Raw genomic sequence first — 13,293 nt, forward strand, 5'->3', positions numbered from 1 at the left:
GCCCGCACCTCCGCGCCGCCGCGCGCCTTTTCTAGACCGCATCGCGCAGGCTCGGGCGCTCGGCTCCTTCCGCCGGCGGCAAAGAGTGCCTCACCCCGCGTAACCCGGCGGGAAGCTCTCCGCCGCCATCGCCTCACGGCTCCGGGGGATCGCACACCTCTATCCTTACACCGGCTCCTGCGGTAGCCAGGGTGGAGGCCAAACTCGAGTTCCAATCCCCTCCCCGAGCACGGAAAGGGCTTTTAATACCGCTTACGTTTTCCTTCGGCCGCTTTAGCCCCACCTGCGGCAGGACGAAGCTGAGGGGCCGGTGGGAGAGGAGCAGGGTTCTGTGAGGGAGGACGGCAGTTAGGAGCACGGCCCTGCTGCCTCGGGAAGCCACGCTGCGCCAGGCCTAACCCAGGGAGCTTAAACGGAGAGGGAAAATGCTAATAAACGTAAATGCTGTCAGGCAGAGACACTCCTCAGGTTGCTCGCTCCTTTTACAGCCGCAGGTTTTCCTCACAGCACTTTTAGCCTTGGGCCGCTTAGAGAAACACGTTCAAATATTAAAAACCACCACCAGCACACACCAGTCACACCGAACCTTTGACCTTCACCTCCATCTCCACGTAACTATGCTCCTTTGCTTCCATTCCTCTCTGCTTTCACTTCCTTTCCCTCTATGTTGTCCTCTGTGCCACCTCAGCATCCAGCTTTCACGTGTATGAGCCGTTTCAGGCCTCCCAGATATCCCCACCCGCCCCGATCCTGCTGGCACTCTGGTCTCTATGCAATGATTAACCCTCCTGGCCACATGCAGTGCCTTGGGTTTTGCTGTGGTACATTTGGCTGCACTCGGTTACAGGCACCGCACAGTGCACTTTGTGATCCTGCAGGGTCAGAGCTCAGCATTCCCATGACATAAAGTCCGTGCTCAGTGCTGCTAGATGGAAATAGTGACCGAGCAGAGTTATGCAGTTATTTCACGGAATCATAGAATGGCCTATTTTGAAAAGGACAGCAGTGATCATCTGGTTTCAACCCCCCTGCTATGTGCAGGGTTGCTGGCCACCAGACTAGGCTGCCCAGAGCCACATCCAGCCTGGCCTTGAATGCCTCCAGGGATGGGGCATCCACTTCTCTCATTATTCACTTTGCTTACTGTAACTCAAAACCAAGAACTATGGGAGTGGTGTCAAAATCTCCACAGTTAAAGACTTCTCTAGACACAACGGTCCTGGATAAAAAAAATATTGAGCAAAAGATACTTAAGTGAATATTGACAGCTTTATGAAGGACATTTAGAGCTCTAAATGTTATATAGAGGCATCAGAGGGATCATAAGACTCTATTTTTGCCATAGAGAAGTAAAGGGCTTTAACAAACCCTCAAGACCAAATCCCACTTTAATTTTCTGAAGTTCTCAGCAAGATTCCTTTGTGGCACTAACCTAACAAACAAATAAACAAAAAGTGAAGCTGACCAAGTAATTTCAGCTGCTCAGAACATCACTGTGGAAGGAATAAATGAGATGTAAAAATATTCCAAGTTAATCATAAATTAAGTTGTTGGTAGTAACACAAAACTTTCTAGCATGTATTCACAATTCCCCTTTAAAACCAGTAAAAAAAAAAACCCACAAGTCTCAATGTGTTAAATATCCTGACTCAGAAAATGATTTCCTTCAGAACTGGCTGTTCTCTGCCATTCACTGATTCTCACATTCAGTATCAGTTCTCCCAGTATCAGCACACGTCTTCACCTCAAAGTCTAACTCACGAGTTGCATTTTTTATGAAACATCACAAAAATTATAGAAAGACCCCTTTTGACCTGAGAAAGCCACTGTAGGAATTTCTAAGCCACCCACTCTGCATTACATTTCAAAAATGAGGCACATCTCCCTTTGATAGCAGCATGTCTGCCGTCCTTTTGTCCTCATAATCAGGCTGGAGCCCTGGAGCAGGTTTGTTTCAGCACAGCAAGGACAAAACAGCGAGGAGCAGCAAGGAGGTTTGACTGGAATAATAAACTACATTGGCGTAGCATTGAGATTTGAACAGGATCTGAAGGGCTGTGAGATTTGCATACAGGTCACTCATTTGAACTGGATCTTCGATTAGTCTCTGGGAGAGTTTCTAGGTGTCAACATCTCTGGTGCTATCAGACTACAGCAAACCTATTTACAAACAGCACCTTCACTTGCTTTTGCTGCTGAAAGAGGACGTGGAGCCAACTGTAATTGCTCACCTCTCCTAAAGGGAGCTTAATTACTGGAGATGCTGGGAGAGCGGCACACAATAACCCGCAGGGATCGCACTGCTCCTCCCTCCCCCATGGAATACACACAGATATTCACCATTTAGCACTAATAGGCGGCAGCAGCCCTGCAGCACTCAGAGGGATGCACTGTTCTGCTCTGACAAGCCATGCAGCAGGACAATAAATTATCCGCTGCACTCAAAAAGCATGGCCAGGCAATGGGCACCAGCACTGTGGTCAGACAGACCACAGCGATTCTTCAAAAGCACAAAGAGCTGCATGCTGAGTTTATTTCTTTAATATCGTACTGTGTGATAGCAGGAGCACAATTATACAGCCCACCAGATTGCTGCAGCTCAGCAAGGACAACCAGCTTACAGGGTCAAGGAAAAGAAAATATTAAATAACATTGCTGGACATGCATTTGCAGCTCTTCCCTGGCTGCAATACATTGATTTGACCAAATTAGCCCCTCAGATGCGGGCTGGGACTTCACAAGTGGCAAAGATCTGGGAGGGAGATAGCACCTTCCAAGTTGCTTGTCTGAATACACAAGGGAAACTGTGAGCAACTCCTGCCAGATGAAAGCACTATCCAGAAATCACTGTTCTGAGTTTCCATACCTCCTTTTACCCTTAAAAGCACTAATGATCTTTACTGTAAGCCCTTTTCTGCCACACATCAAAAACAGCCATTTCTGAGAGAGAAACACTACCTGAATGGTGCCCAGGCTGTCCCAACAAGAAGCAGAGGACTGCCTTTCCTAACATACTATAAAGATGATGCTGATTTTCTTCCTGTTCCAAAGATTATTTATTTATTTATTTTGCATCTCTCCCCAGGCAATCATTATGCACATGATGCCACATGGAAATTAAATTACTGATCTGGGACAATAATCAAGATATCAGCTGAGTCGAGGAGAACATGAACATGTAGTCGGGAGGAAACAGGAACTGAGGAGCACAACTCGCACACCAGCATTCCTGCCTGGGTAAGCAGAACACACAGCCCTGAAAACAACTTTCAGAAGGATGTTCAAGGCCCCACTTATCTAAATCTACATCCAAGAGATAGGATCCCATTGCCCATCCTACTCCACACAGCTCTAACCCAGGCAGCCTACTTCACTCCAGGTGCTTCGCTGTTTTCTTCTCTCCTTCCTTCCCTCCAGCACACCTAGGACATCAATCAAAACAGGTAAATCTTTCTCAGAGGACTGGCATGCTTCCCAGTCCTTATCACCACTGTCCTCCTGTTGGGGATTTCAAACAATATTAACGGTGGCATAAGCTGAGCTATCACAGCTTTTAAAGGAGAAAGTGTCAGAGGGCTCTGTGGGAAGAAGCACTGTGTCAGCTAGATGTGCTTGAAACTATTCTTACAGCATCAGTGAAAAATAATGTCCTTCTGGTAAGCACATGTGGGTGGTATAATTAACAAGAAACCTGGGCAAAACTGGAGCGAAGTACAGGAAATTCACTATGTGCCACTATCATATGGTGTTTGAAAGCTTCAGGTATTACAGTATGTTTTTTCTAAGTGTAACCAGGTGGATCTCTGAGCAGATACAAAGCAAAGAGCTCAAGCCTACATTCTAGATTTGTCCTTCAACAAAAAGTAATGTCTTCCCCATTAACAACACTACTAACACAAACCTGCAACTGCAATTCTAAAAATTAGCTAATTAAAGCTCTAGTCATCAAAGGAGCAAGAGTGACCAAGTGCTACTTTGTGACCTGCCAGAAAGGAGCTGCCCTGAAGGGAAAGGCAGCAGCTGTTTCCCAGCACGTAAGAGAAGTCAGTAAACTGCAGAGCAAAGCCCAGGAAATCTTGCTTTCAAACAAAACTGGGAGGAGTGTTATGGGATTGCTTGGGAATGCAGCTGGAAATGGGCCAGCACTTAGAATGCATGAAGGCTGGTACTGTATAAATGATAGAAATAGGAGCAGCTGCTTAGATAGGAAAATACTGTTTGGTCTACATGTGAATTCATCACATGGTATTATTCAAAATCTACCCACTATTAGTTTGGCTATAGCATATTTTGGTGTAAACTTGCAGGCCCTCTCTTTTTTCAAGAGTTCTCATTTTGCTTTGGAAAAGCTTTTTGCAGTACCACTGAGGAGGTGAATTTTAGTCAGGCTCTGTTTTGTGCCAAATATCATAGAATTGGACTCTGAAAGGATGGCAGGAACTAACCTAGGTCAGGAGCACGGCCAGGGGGCAAAGCAATGCCTTTGGTTTGGAGGGGAGGACAAGGGAGCAGTCAAACACAACCAAGCCTCTCCCTGCAGGCAGAAACATCTCCCCCAAGTTGGATAAATCACCACTTCTAACACAAAACACATTGTGGATCTGTGGGGCGTAGCAACCTTGTACAGCTCTTTGCAAGAGGAGGCAGAGAACAATGCTCTTTCCACAGAATGAGTAGCAGAAGGTACCACTTTCAGCAAGTCAACACAGGGGACAAAGACGGAGCTGACCTCAAAAAGAAGAGTTGTTTCCCCTATGAAACTGCATAACAGACTTCTTGGCAGTGATAGGAGCTCTGCCAGCCACAAGCATGCTCCCCTCCTTCCAAAGGGCACATTAGTCCGGATGGGGCAGAGTTGTCAGCTACAGTTTTACATCACCCTCTGCCTTAACCTTTACCTTAGCAAGTTCTGAAGGGTTTTGTTTACACAGATGGACACAACATGGCCTTCATTTCCAGTGAGAATCTGCTAGAGGAAGCATACGAGTGAAAGAACAGGTACAGAATATTGAGTTCTTCCATAAGATAGAGCCAAATGATAGAACAAAAGGAACCACAACTCATGTTTTCAGTCATACTAAAGATGCAGCATTTTGTTCCAGTCTTTTGCTGACCTGAACACTTGCAGAGATGTAAACAGTCATGACTGCAAAATCCTCTCTTAATTATCCAAAGCAATCCTGTCAGCAGGAATAAAGTTCTAAAATGCATTTTCTACAACTGGGAAACAAACTCCTGAGCCGCATAATCGCTGGGTATCAACCACAGTATGAGAGCTATGCAGAATGTTTTGGTCTTCACGCTAACTTGCTGCAATGAAATCTGACAGTATATTCTCTAATACATTCTCTACTCTCTATTAATCATATCCCAATTTTCACTGAATTGCCTTATAAAAAGGCTCACAAACAAGCTTACAAATGTATTACTGATAGTGTGAATTCCTTTCACCCATTGGGCAAATAAATACACTTGGGAAATTCCAGAGAGCCAACTCCGTGCAACATAAGTTTTGTCATTTACTGAGACAGCCCCAGCCCCACCATCAAGCTCGTATCCAGGACAAGGGCCATACAAAACTCAACATGCTGCTCCACCTTTCCCACTCCCCTCCCCTTCTTTACTTCCTCAAGTCAGAAGTGGAAGGGAAATGAGCGCCCTATTCAAAAGCACAAGCGATTCATTTTTGCATTTTCAGGAGCCATTGAGACCTGAAAACTCTATGCAGCTCTTGCAGCAGTTTGAAGCTGATGCCTGTTGCACTCAGGCCTGAATGGATGGGCAAATGAGTTAGCTGCAGTGGATGTGGAGAATCACTGTCAGATAATGCTTGGCACAGCTCACGAGTAAATGGGCCGTGTGAAAAGGCAAAACCTTACTGGAATAACGAGAAGCCCTGAGACCATGTTCTCAGCAGATCTTTGTCCCAGGCATGCAGCCGAGCACAATTCTGCACTGTAATGATGTGGTGTATTTTTCTCCTCTTCTCCCTCTCCAAAGGTCACACAAGGACAACCCTTTCTGTTCCCACTAAAAGCCTTCTTGCATGCAGGATTCTTCACATGGGAAGGAAGAGCGTGACAAGTCCCCACCCCTATGCTTTTCCTTTTCAAAGGGTGAGGCCACTACAAGGAGGCTGAAATTTCAATAAAAAGGAGGCTGAGATGGAGGCAGATGAGATTTCCTTCTTGTAATGCTCAGAGGAAAAGGATCCTGCAAAGCACAGCTCTTACTAAGAACAGAAATTAAAATTTCCTTAAATAAATATAAGGAAAGAATCCATGAGGGATAGCAGCTGACAGGAACAATGAGACATGCCCAGGTCAGCCCCTGTCGTCCATCGCCTTGCAGATCTCCCAGGCAGATCGAGTCGATGGGCAGGCCAGCTTAGGACAGGACTGGTGGCTTCGTGTCGCTGCTATCGGCGCCATCTGCAGACAGAAAGAGTTGTCAAGTCTCTGCGGCTTTGAAGAACACATGGAGTGGCTGCGAGCTCCCCTATAGAGGGACCAAAGGTTACTTACATCCGTAAACACTTATCCTTCCCTCCACTCGCTACCCTCTGTCCATCTGGGCTCCAATCTGTTGCAAAAACCTAGCGTAAAGAGAGACCCAGTTAGTCCTGCCTCCTGGAAAGAACAGCCATCCCCATTTCCAATACCACAGCTTGGCTGAACACTCACCTCATCTGCATGGCCAGGAAGATCAATGGCCAGTTTCTTTGTCTCAGCATTCCAGACCTTCAGCGTGCTGTCGCTGCTCCCACTCACCAGCAAGCGGCTGTCGGCTGACCAGGCGATCTGATACACGGCTGAGACGTGTCCTCTCAGTGATGTCAGGTACCTGAGGCAGAGGTGGCACGACCAGGCAGTCAGAGGAGCAGGCACCCACGTTTGTCTCAAACCCACTGTTGTGCTGCCTTTGTGCTTTTTCATCATAGAATCATCGTTTTCTACCTGCAGTCAAGCCCTGCCATAGGATATCTAGCACGCTCCATTCCTGCACACACACAGCAGCCAATACAGAATCCACTCAGTATGTCTTAAATCCCTCCCATATTGGTTCAGACCCTTCTAGGGGACAGGCTTTCACTTCAGTTCCTCCACCACCAGCAGGCAATGCTGCAGCCTCACTGTACAGGTGTGTCCTTCCTCTCTCAAGCTCAATAGGAACATGTCTAGGCTTAGAAAGACCACTAAATCACTGACACAAAACCAGAGATCACAGGTACAAAGATAGAACGATGGAAGGACTGCCGCTCCATAAAGCTAACCAATACTCTGTCAGGAGGTTAAAAGCTGGATTGCAGGGGCATCCAAACACCAACAGCATCACTCAGAGCTACACAAATTTCCATCATCCAGAACAAGCTGTTCCCTGGCACAGGCACTGTTTAAACTGGGTCACTCTACAGTGTGCAACGTGCACATGTCTTCAGGAGAGCAGTCAAGTGGAACATCCCACCCCAATACAGCCATGCCTGCCCCGGAGAACCATCCCTGCAGCAGACAGCATGTGCCACTTGGGTGCAGTGCTGTGGCTGGGTAAAAGCAGCACCACATACATCCAGCAAGCAAGACCGTGCAAAACATGAGGAGGCAGACAAGGGATCTATCAGAGGCAGAGAGTGATAGCAGTAGAGCAAAGAGGCAGAATATCTTTAAGATGCTGAATACACCAGGGAGCTGCTGACAGTGACAATGGGGTGCTGCTGATCTCTGCATAATCTGTGCATCACACACAGACCCAAACACCACCTCTGTAACAGAACAAAAAAAAAAAACTCACTTTCCTGTCCTGCCCTCCCAGAGCTTTATTGATTTGTCAAAGGAAGCACTGGCTATTATCCGGGTGTCTGGTGAGAAGAGGACTTGGTTAATCAATGCCTGGTGACCTGTCATTCTCTCCAGTGGCTTCTTATCTTCTGCTGGCCTCCAAAGAAACAGCGTGAAATCATCTGAACCTGAGACGAGCCTTTCTGGTCCCTGGCCCTGAGAAAGGGATGAAAGAACTCAAATTTTGTACAAGCCAGCTGTGGAATGTTTAGAAACACACCCAGTGTTGGGGTCAACAGCCAACTGTGCATGTTTACTGCTTCCACCAGCACCAGTGTTATAAACCAAGCAAGGATAAACTTTGTAATGGGACTTACCCTGACTTTATCATACCTCTGCTGTGCCTTGTCCTTCAGTTCTGCCACTGGAAAAGGAAAAGGGAGGAGGGTAAGAAGAGAGACTGGAAACTGTTGGAAGAAAAGCAACTTCAGCTTTCAGGAAAAGCAAGTTCAGCTCATGGCAGCACTAAGAAGAGACATCAGGTTTCCCCGTCATCTCCTCCACATTCCAACATAAGGCTGCACTTACAGGAGCCACTCATATCCTGTGGGTTAATGGTGGCTTCAGCAGGTTCAAAGGCACCAGTGCGAAGAACGTAATCAGTGCTAAGGGCCATGGTGTTCACCCAGTGAGCGTGGCCTTGCAAGGTGCGGCACAGGATGCCCTAGAAACAAAACCACCCCACTTAGAGAGGGAAAGGCAAGACAGACAGACAGACAACTATAAACAGGAAGAGCAGGCGAAGTTGCATCCAGCCCCCTTTGTTGGCAGCTTGTCGGGCTACCTGCCCCACTTACATCCTGGCTTCTCCACACTTTGATAGTTCTGTCCTGGGAGGAGGAGTAGAGCAAGCCGTCGCCTCCCCACTTCACACAAGTCACCGACTGCGTGTGGCCCGTGAGGATTTTGTCACACCTGCCCATCTGCGTGTCCCAGATGCGGATGCTGCCATCCTTGGAAGCACTGGCCAGGTAGCGGCACTCTGGGTTTCTGAGCAAAAAAAAGACAAAATGCATTCGCACAGTGCACGCATCTCCTCCACAAGATCCCCAGCATCAGCCCCAGAAGTCAATAAAAGACAACTTTCTCTTTTGGGTTAAGACCAGAGGGAGGCCAGGAAGTGGGCTACAGACAGCCAGATTCCGCAGGTAGAGGAACAGCAGGCAGATGCATTCTTCCAAACCAACTATTGGGCTGCACCCAGGAAGCACTGATCCAGTATAAACCCGGCTCCTGTGTCTTGAGTAATTGCTCTGTTATTACAGGAGGCAGCTTTAGTCCATTGACTTATGAGGGAACCACAAACTGGCACCCTTCCTGGGCAAGGAGACTTCCTTCAGCAGCACAGACCACCAGAAACAAAGCCATGTATAATATCCCCTATCTACACCATACTTTGTGTCTGGCAGGAGATGTGCTGGCCCGCAATCCAAGTGATGCAGAGCTGAAAAGTCCATCCTCACAGTTCAGGAAGAGCAAGCTGGACACTGCTGGAAGCTGCTGGCCAGCAGCCAGTGAGAACAGGGGAACAAATGGTCCCCAGTCCTTTGCACAGCATTTTTATCAACACCTTTTTAATGACTCGCTCCAAAACCAGCAACAGTTCCCACACCTCCTTGGGGCAGTGACTCCTATAATCACTGGCACTTTGGCCCCAGTAGGAAAGAGACACTCACTGCCTCCTGCTGCATCACAGCCTCAGGAGTGGGAGCTGCCAGAGCACCAGCTTTGTTTCTCCTTAGCTGGCTGCTGACAACAAACTGTCCCCAAAGGAGAAGCAAAACTGAACAGCACAGCACTATGCCAAGCAGTCAGGAGATGCAGTAACAAGTGACAGCACCACTGCATCGATGGCATGAGGGGCTGAGGAAGAACTCAACCCATCCTTTTGTGCAGGAACTGAGCACAGAGTACAGCCAGCTGGAGACAGGGAAGTCAAGCCCTGGCAGGGGCATCTCCTTCATCTCCATTTCCTGATCCTCCTTCATAATCAGTTTTTGCAAATCCAATTGTTTGCTGGAATTTCCTACTGGCAAATTCAATTTACAGGACTCTGCTCTAACAGGACCCTTCTCCCCTTCCTCCCCACCCTTTTTTTCCCCCTTTCATTGCTATAATTTCTTGTATTATTGGCTACAACTATCCCCCTCCACTCATCCCTCCCAGACAAAGCTTTAGCTGATTGGGATAAGGAGCTTGCACAGTTAATCAGCACCCATGACAAACAGATGAATCGGGATGCAGGACGTCAGAAAGAGAACGCTTTGCAAAAGCTTAGCTCAGGCTCCACGTCCACAGGCTTTCCTGCTTCCAGTGGACAGTTTCTGTAGCACTATGAAAACATCAAGCAGTTTCCATCAACAGGTCTCACTTTTATAGGAGGGTGAGGAAATCCGAAGCACAACTCAACAGCAAGCAGCAGCTGGGACTCCAGAGCTGGATGCATTTTTCCTGCCCCACCTTGTGAGCCACTTCTTCTGAACACACTCTCTCTGCACACCATAACAGGACAAAGGCAAACAAGAGGAATGCCCTAAAGATCAAGCTCATCTTTGCTGTAAAGTAAAGGGGAAGGAAGGAAGGCTGGGCTGGCCCCTCACTTACATGTGGAGCGGCTCCCAGCACAGACACGTGATCCATTTGGAATGGCCAGTGAGAACGCGGCCGATCTGATTGCCTGTGGCTGGGTCCCAGAGAAATATCTGCCCAAGAGAGGAAGCAAGAGGGTTGTGTCAGGCCACACGTCACGTGAATCCCAGGCATGGTTTGGGCTCCATTTAGAAACGATAGGTATCCTCAGCCTTGTGGGGGTTTACAGAGCAGAAAGGGAGGGGAGCAGGAGAGCTGGATGCCTTTGCTGATCTCAGCTGCAATCAGCTGACATCTCAAAGCATGAGACCTGGTTGCCTCCCTCTTCACTTCAGATGCTGCCGCTACAAAAATATCTGCCCCAGCCCAAAAGCAATCCAGCTCTCCAGAAAGCCAGCCTGAGCCTTACAGCCTGTGCCAGAGAGTCGGTGAATGTTTGCAGAGCATGATGAAAGCCAGAGCGGGCTAAATGCTACTTATTATCGGATTCTGTGGGTGGGACACATGCTGGTTTTCTGGTGCTTTTTTGCTCTCTCTGTAAATGCTCATCAAAAGAGCCAAGGCATTAGTCATATGCTGCAAGAAACTCGGAGAAACAACGAAAACAGAACAAGCAGCTCCCTGGGTTAGAGTAAAGCCAGAACCTGCTTGTTTCTTTGGACTCATATCACAGCGGCCTCACAGGGCAGCTGCTCAGACACGGAGCCCAGGTCAGCAGCACTCAGCAGCTCTGCAGCTGCTGTCCTCTCTCCCAGGCTGTTCAGAAGTCAGAGCAAGCCAACGTCCTGCTGCAGATTAGCAAGTTACTGACTTGCTTTTAATTGTGCCCACTTGCTCCTGCTTCCCAAGACATTTCTGGAAGCATGTCTAGCACACAAGTTTTGCCCAATAACTGGGGCAGGGCTCCCCCAGCATTCCTGTAAGAGGGAATTTGGCTGTGTCTGAACAGGAGCACTGCGAAACAAGCTGCTGCTGCCTGTCTGGGTCACACACAAAACCACACTGGCTCGTCCAAGCGATACCCCTTCTTGCTCCAGACATCTCCCTCGTGATGGAACTGTCTGCCAAGGACCACGTCTAGATCCTGGATGCTTTCCTGTACAGAGGGAAAAGTGTCTGCCACAAGACAGCAGGGCTCTCACAGCGAGACTTCTGCAAAGGCAACAGAGTGCTGCCTGGCACAGCTGAGTCACAGGCCAGTTCAAAGACACCACATGCTCCCACTGTGACGTGCCAACATGCAAAGCTTCTCCAGGACACTGGGAATCCTGCCCTGAACAACTAGACACCTGCTTGTCCCAGCTGCTAGAGAAAACAACAAGTCTTCATTGCTAATACCCTGGAGCCCACTTAATAGGTTGTATGGCTGTGGAGGGTCTCCTGGGCTGACCAATCCAGACCCTCTGCCAGGGTACTAATGGACCTACCTGGCTGTTTTTGCAGCCTGAGGCCAGCTTCTTGCCATCAGGTGACCAGGCGATGCTGAGCACCCAGTGCCTGTGACCTGGGAGAAAGAGCACAAGCAGGTTTGTGAGCAGAGAGCTGCACCCACCTGTCCCCAACATCCCAGGATGCAGCAGCCACAGCAGTGGGACGAGAGCGGGGCAAACCCTTTACGTTGCTCCTGGCCAGACCTTCTTCCTCTTTTTCCTCAACTCAGTGCAAAAGAGCTGCTCCATTCCCCAGAAGGCAGTCCCAGCCCACACAGCACAGGAGGCCTGTCCTGTTCGAGTGGGACGGGGGGGAGCTGCCCTCCCAGGACACCCTGCACCCACCTTTGGCTGTGAACTGCGGCGTCTCTGTGCTGAGGTCCCAGAAGCGGACTGTTGTATCCCCAGAGCCGCTCGCCAGGTACCTGGGACAGGAGGGACAGCAGGATCAGCACGGGGCCCCGATGGCTGCTCCATGGAGACGTGTCCCACCCACAGCCGGAGCCTCGTACTTTCCCGTGGGGCTGAAGGCGACGGAGATGACGGCCTCGGTGTGTCCCTCCAGGGAGCTGGTGCAGCGTGTCACCGCCCGCACCCTGAACACGGCCTGCGGCTGGTAGATGATGTCGAGAACCTTCTCTGTCTCCACTGCTTGCCCTGCCAAGGTCTTCTCCAGCGAAACGACGATCTCGGCATCGTGGAAGAAGAAGGCCAAAGGCACCGGCTCATCCTGGAGATGAAATTGCAGGAGAGTGGCAGGGGGCGGCTCCAGGCACCAGGAGCTAAGTTCGCCTCGGACCCGGCAGCCTCACCTGCTGCAGGAGGGCGTTGCACACCAGTTGCAGCTTATCCGGGGTGATGCTGACAGGCACGTCGAAGGGGGAGCCCAGCGGCTCGCCGGCCTCATCGCGGAACTGGATCAGGAGCCGCTCCACGTCCTCTGTAGGCTCCATGCTCTGCGGGACAGCGGATTCAGGGCCAGTACGGAGCGGCCCCGCAGTGCTCGGCCCCAGGCAGGGACGGCCCCCGGCGGGGAGATGAGCCGCTGCGGGGGAGCCTCGCGGTGGAGGCACCGGCAGAGACCCACGCAGGAGGCCGGAGGAGCCCCGCAGGAGACTCCATAGCAGTCAGGAGACCGCGGGACGCCTCAGCCCCTGCCATCCCGTACAGCCCCGCCCCACTCCAGGCTCTGCGCGCGGACGCAGCCCCTCCGACCCAGCTCCGGTCCCGTCCCTCCCCCCGCCGGGTACCGCTGCCGGCCCCGCTCACCGCGGCCATGTGCCCGTGCGACCCACGTGGGCCGGAAGCGGCCGCTCTGCGCGGGGCGGGGAGTGCGGGAGGCGCTGGGCGCGGCGCTGCTGCCCCCTCGTGGCTGGCGGTGGGAACCGCGAGTTCGGGACGGCCCGAAGCGTTCCACCGAAACGCTGTTTAGCTGGGCT

At 50.2% G+C, this 13,293-nt stretch overlaps 1 protein-coding gene across 2 annotated transcripts; it reads right to left on the reverse strand.

The window, feature by feature from the left end:
* Positions 1–6,165: 6,165 nt before the first annotated feature.
* On the reverse strand, positions 6,166–13,199 carry NLE1 (notchless homolog 1). 2 transcript variants are annotated; one of them, XM_052689254.1, is made up of 13 exons: positions 13,124–13,199; positions 12,667–12,810; positions 12,367–12,584; positions 12,200–12,279; positions 11,852–11,928; positions 10,440–10,537; positions 8,633–8,825; positions 8,364–8,499; positions 8,153–8,199; positions 7,789–7,991; positions 6,684–6,843; positions 6,525–6,595; positions 6,166–6,431 (listed from the first exon to the last, which is right to left on the reverse strand). In XM_052689254.1, the coding sequence occupies exons 1-13, from the start codon at positions 13,130–13,132 to the stop codon at positions 6,419–6,421; spliced, it is 1,449 nt and encodes a 482-aa protein (XP_052545214.1). In that variant the 5' UTR covers positions 13,133–13,199; the 3' UTR covers positions 6,166–6,418. The 2 variants fall into 2 exon arrangements, with proteins under 2 accessions (XP_052545214.1, XP_052545215.1); XM_052689255.1 differs by lacking the exons at positions 10,440–10,537; positions 11,852–11,928; positions 12,200–12,279; ... (1 more) ...; positions 12,667–12,810; positions 13,124–13,199 and adding an exon at positions 10,207–10,327.
* Between the last annotated feature and the right edge of the window lie 94 nt (positions 13,200–13,293).

The sequence above is a fragment of the Tympanuchus pallidicinctus genome, unplaced genomic scaffold (genome assembly GCF_026119805.1).
Source record: "Tympanuchus pallidicinctus isolate F22 unplaced genomic scaffold, pur_lepc_1.0 scaffold24, whole genome shotgun sequence".
NCBI classification, from domain to species: Eukaryota; Metazoa; Chordata; class Aves; order Galliformes; family Phasianidae; genus Tympanuchus; species Tympanuchus pallidicinctus.

Excerpts from the sequence above, each read along its gene's own strand:
- NLE1 (XM_052689254.1), bottom strand. Across the intron at positions 12,280-12,366 it reads GCCTTCAGCCCCACGGGAAA|GTACCTGGCGAGCGGCTCTG; the intron begins GTACGAGGCTCC and ends CTCCTGTCCCAG. Across the intron at positions 7,992-8,152 it reads AGAGGTATGATAAAGTCAGG|GGCCAGGGACCAGAAAGGCT; the intron begins GTAAGTCCCATT and ends TCCCTTTCTCAG.